Source organism: Penaeus japonicus, unplaced genomic scaffold (assembly GCF_977035675.1).
Source record: "Penaeus japonicus unplaced genomic scaffold, GWHDUDI00000001_assembly GWHDUDI00000003, whole genome shotgun sequence".
Lineage (NCBI taxonomy): Eukaryota > Metazoa > Arthropoda > Malacostraca > Decapoda > Penaeidae > Penaeus > Penaeus japonicus.
The window spans coordinates 23,832,655-23,837,654 of record NW_028234405.1 but is presented as its reverse complement, the minus strand read 5'-3'; the positions used below and the strand labels follow the sequence as shown (position 1 = coordinate 23,837,654).

The 5,000-nt window shown below is 34.4% G+C and overlaps 1 protein-coding gene across 1 annotated transcript in view; it reads right to left on the bottom strand.

The window, feature by feature from the left end:
* Window positions 1-526: 526 nt before the first annotated feature.
* Window positions 527-5,000, bottom strand: part of LOC122266287 (death-associated protein kinase 1) — a gene marked incomplete in the record, with an annotated part of 53,278 nt that continues 48,804 nt past the window's right edge. The window contains 4 exon segments of the mRNA XM_086531317.1: window positions 527-3,547; window positions 3,766-3,896; window positions 4,331-4,443; window positions 4,633-4,842. Of these exon segments, the coding sequence (XP_086387443.1) occupies window positions 3,381-3,547; window positions 3,766-3,896; window positions 4,331-4,443; window positions 4,633-4,842 (621 nt within the window).

Sequence of the window (5,000 nt, the reverse complement as noted above, 5' to 3'; positions counted from 1 at the left end):
TATATCGTGTTGCACTAACTGCACTATACTGATCTTGCTGGCAGTTATTGGTAATTTTAAAATCAAATGTTTTTTATTCTAAACATTCCTTTATTCCCATTGGAAATTCTATGTATGATTTTCCCCAAATAAGTAAGGTTCTGTTATTGTGTTCTAACCTTTTCTGTATTTCATAACAGAACACTCACATAATGATTTATCACTAAAAGGAATATTATACTACATTCCAAATACTGTTTCTGTCAATTATGTAAGAGTTTTTGGAGCCACTTTTAACCCATCCACGACGGGGGCATTCTAGCCTTGAATGTCAGAATGCCGGGGCGTTCGAATTATTAGGCCTAAATCAATTGAATGGCTGGCACAATACTGTGCCGCCCGGCCACTGGGCTTTTGAATGAGCGGTACAGTACTGTACCACCAGTCCAGAGAGGGTTAATGTTCATTTCTATACAAAAGGAGAGTAAATTACATAACATGCAGTGGTACTTACAGCACAATGTCAGGGTCAATGAAACATAATACATTTATTTTTTCTTTTAATATGTATGTGTATAAAAGCAATAAATATGTGCATATGGCACCCACACACGCAACTATGAAGAGACAACCGCACCACTCTAGTATAATGGAATGTCAACAAGCAATGAAAACTAATACTTTTTGATATGATTATTCTACAGCATCCATCATGTGATTTTGATTCACACTTAAATCTTCATTAGATTCTCACAGCACTTTAAAAGCAACAGCCTTTTTACCACAGTATTACACCTATATTTACCTAAATTTAAATAAAAAATAAAAATGAAAGTTTCCTTATAAAAGGGAAATGGTTTCAGTGACTTTTTCCAATTTGTTGTTTAGAAATGAGAAAAACAACATGCAAAAACTTAGTCTTAAAATAATCACAAGAAATGTTGCAACCACATCTCAGGCATGCAATGTGTCCTTCGTCTCTGGAAATTAAACTTGCATTCATTCTTTTCCAAGCAACTTCATCATTAAGTACATTTTTCTGAGGTTTGTCATTCAAGAAAAAAATAACTTAAATATATTTATACATGAAAGTTACCTTGTTTCTTTCAAATTTGATCATCAGATTTAAAATCTTGCATGATCTTTATCACATACTAAATCAAATGAAAAGTGAAATTCCTCTTTATCACAAAAAATACATTTCAAAGGGAAAAAAATCTGATCATAAATATTTTGCATTAGAAAACAGACCACCAAAAGAATTGCAATTTCTGCCTGTTTTTGTTGCTATTTTTTAAAGAATAATCTACAAACAGTCATACAAATATCACTTATGACATATGGTTACTTTTTTGTGATGTAACACTCATCTACTCAAAGTACATGGTAATCATAGCCCAAATATCTACAATGTTAAAACAATATACAAATGCATTTTCATGACACTATATTCAATGCAGAAATATACTTCAGCTCAACAATAACAATGGTATAAGTATCCACAAACACAAACTCAAAATCATATTTCAAAAGACTGAAACATTTAAAACTGCCTTAATGTTTCATTAACAAAATGAGTTGTGTTTACGTACCACCACCTTGTTTGTGGCTTCTCGGCATCAGAGAATATGACAATATTTACAATCTGAGTCATTTTTTTCAAAAACAAAATATTCAGCCACAAAATTCATTAATAACCTAAAAACATACAGCAATAATCAGTAAAACACAGTGAAAAAATCTTAACAAAAAACATGAGCATAATTTATACACAGCCAAAAGGGTCTTGTTCCAGTGAACAAAAAGGAGTAAACTGCCCTTGACTTTAAACTATTTCAAGTATGAAAAAAATAAATTGGTTACCATTAAAATTAAAACAAATAAATAAACTAACAATGGAAAATTAAAATCTTAATTTCTGACATTCCTTCATAATCTTCAAAACACATGACTTATATACTTCCTAATGTTATTATTGTTCTATATCTTGATTACCATTTTCCTAATTATCCTACCTACTCATCAAGAAAGTGCAGATGAATAAAGAGTTTGATTGTATGTTCAGCTAACTAATTATAGGATTTATCATTTCCTTAATTTTCTCTTTCTGATCTTTGGTCCTATCACATCACAAAATTTAATCATTCCTCCAGTATCAACATTTCCATAGTGAGAACTGCACACACTACAAAAGTCTTCATTGTTTGGGATATCTTTCAGGCAGAAAGGGCATTAGACCTTTTTGGGGAAAGTGGGATCTCGACTATTTCCAACAAACACTGCTTATCATTCCCAAGAAAGGGTTGGCAGGGGACTAGCAGCCAGCCACTGGGGTCCATATCAAAAGCAACTACATAGTAATACTAGTAGCTTTGTGCAAGACTGGTAAGGCTATGCTGGCCAACTATCAAGGGTTTCCAGTGTTTTCCTTTAGAGGGTGTAATTAAATGCACCTACACCTATAACAATAATCTAGAAAATAAAAATAATTATACAATGGAATGACATTCAAATTGGCATATATCCTACCCTTGTATATAACAAAGCAATTTATTCCCATTTACTCATTGAAAAGAAATACTTGAAGCATTCCATACAAAAAAGAATTTTATATATAAATCAAATTTTGCATTGATCCATGCAGATACTACAATTAAGACTAAAGCATTCACAGCTTTATATAGCACAAATGGTGATTTCTATCTTACAACAAAAGCTACACAATATAAAATAAAATGTAGAGTGGAGAGTGTTACAGGGACTCTGGATGACTAAGTCAATTTCACCTGATTATTATATTCCATCACCCCCTCATTGAAAGGAGGACAGATCCTGTGATTTTAGGAGTATCATAACCTACAAAATACATTATCACATGGAGTTAGAACACCAAACTACAGTTTTTGAGAGGAAGAAAAATGTTTAGTTTTAAGCCAGTTATAAAGTTATAGAGCCATGGTCACATATCATAATGGTGATTTGGCAATTTTGTAAAACTTCAGTATTAGTTTATCAGTTATCAATGATGTGACTAACAAGATAAAATAAAGAAAATGTTTTTGAAGACCAAGATAACTAGTCTTTTCTTATTGTTATCCAAACTTTTTGTCTACTTATTTCAGTTATTTGTTTTGCATTAACGATCCTTCTAATACCTACTAAATATTTGTGCTGATAGCATTAAAAACACAGGAGCCTTGGGGTAAGGGGAAAGCTGAGGGGATACTTGATTAACACTATATAAAATTATGCATGACAAGAAATGTAACTATCACAAGACATTCAAAATTCCATTTGTTTTGGGGGAGTTACTCTTTAGCAATTGAAATTAAATATCATCAACATTCTTCAATCTTAATCTGGAACTAATTCAACCCTTATGACTCCTGTGGTGTCCGTGCTCATCTGGAGAGGTTTGAAGTGGAGGTAGCTGAAGTGGAAGAGATAGGCGGCGAGTCTGATGTTGTGTCTTCATCTGGAGGAGCCAGCTGGTACAGTGGGGCACCACACATGACTGCTACAGCTGCATCTTCACGTTCCATCCCTCTAAGTTCCTTCACTAGAGTTCCTGAAGGGGAGATACAAGAAAGAGTGGTTAAACAAAGGGAGACAGTACATGTCATTAGAGAATCCTATTTTACCTTGATTCACTATTGTCAAAAGTCAGTGACATAATAAATCTGTATCATATATGACAATCCTGAATCAATAATGTGAAAAATAAGCAGACTTCAAAAATATTCATATAGCAATCCATAAGGTCTTCTAATTTTCATCTCCTTTTACCTAAAGTAGCAGTAGTTGACTGTCCCCAAGAATGTAACAGTGTTGCTGTTGGGGAATGCTGAGCAGAGCCACTCTGGGTATCAAGGGATGGCAACAGTTGCTGCAAACCCAACTTGACAGCAAGAACACACCTGAAATTGGGGAATAATGATGAGACTGGATATTTACAAAATTTCAAATCATTTTTGGAGCACAAAGGCTGCTACACTAGGGTTAATTTCAAGGTTACTTGCAAGAGCCAAAAATCAGAAGTGCAGGGACAATATTTTTTTTCCTTATTTTTTTATTCTGGAAAAAACATTTCACTGTTTTTCAACAAAAGCATTGAAAAACGAGGGTATAGACCCAATTTGGAAGGCTGAAGCTCAAAATCTAGCACCACTGGAGCCATAAAACATAAAGCACAGAGCAGCCTCCATATAGGTACTATCTAGAATTGAGAACCACTCTCCCCATGGAATGTATGGCTGCCATCTATTGTCACTGATCTAATCTTGTCTTAGTTAGCAAGAGAAAACTACATCAATGCATCTACTAATGAATTGGAACCATAACAGAGCCTTACCAGTCAGAGCCTCGAGGATGCGCAGGGTCCATGAGTGCAGCCAAACGCTGGACAGTCACCGTACACAGGCTGGAGATGTGAACCTCACCACCCACCACAATGCTTGACACAACCTATAATAATCATATTGATTTTTAAGATTCATACATAAATCTATTTGAATTTGAACAGCCTATTCTCCTCATTAAATATATAAAAACTGACACAACTACATAACATAATCATCTATATAGTAGTTATGTTCTGCCTATAGAAGTTGACATCCTTTTTTACATCTAAAAGTGTTATTTTCAGGGACTTACTTCCTGTGATCCAAAGCAGACAAGTTGGGTAAATGACTCCTCCTTGTCAGTGAGTGGGTTTTGGAGCGATGCACGGACTCCTCCACTGAGCAAGGCAGTATAAATGTCAGCTGGTGGCCAAGCATACACTGTTGCTGCATGGGAGCTCAGCTGTTCAGCACTGAGGACATGCTTTTCCAAAACTAGTCCTGGACACATCTCCACTAGCACCTGAAAGAGAGAAAATTCATCTTGTATTCACCAATATATTTTGGCCAATATGGGAAAAAATAATAATGATAACAATAATAAAATTTAAAGTTAATACTCATGGCCTATTAAAGTATCTTCTCTAGATAACTTGTTGACTTATCATACTTACCAGAATA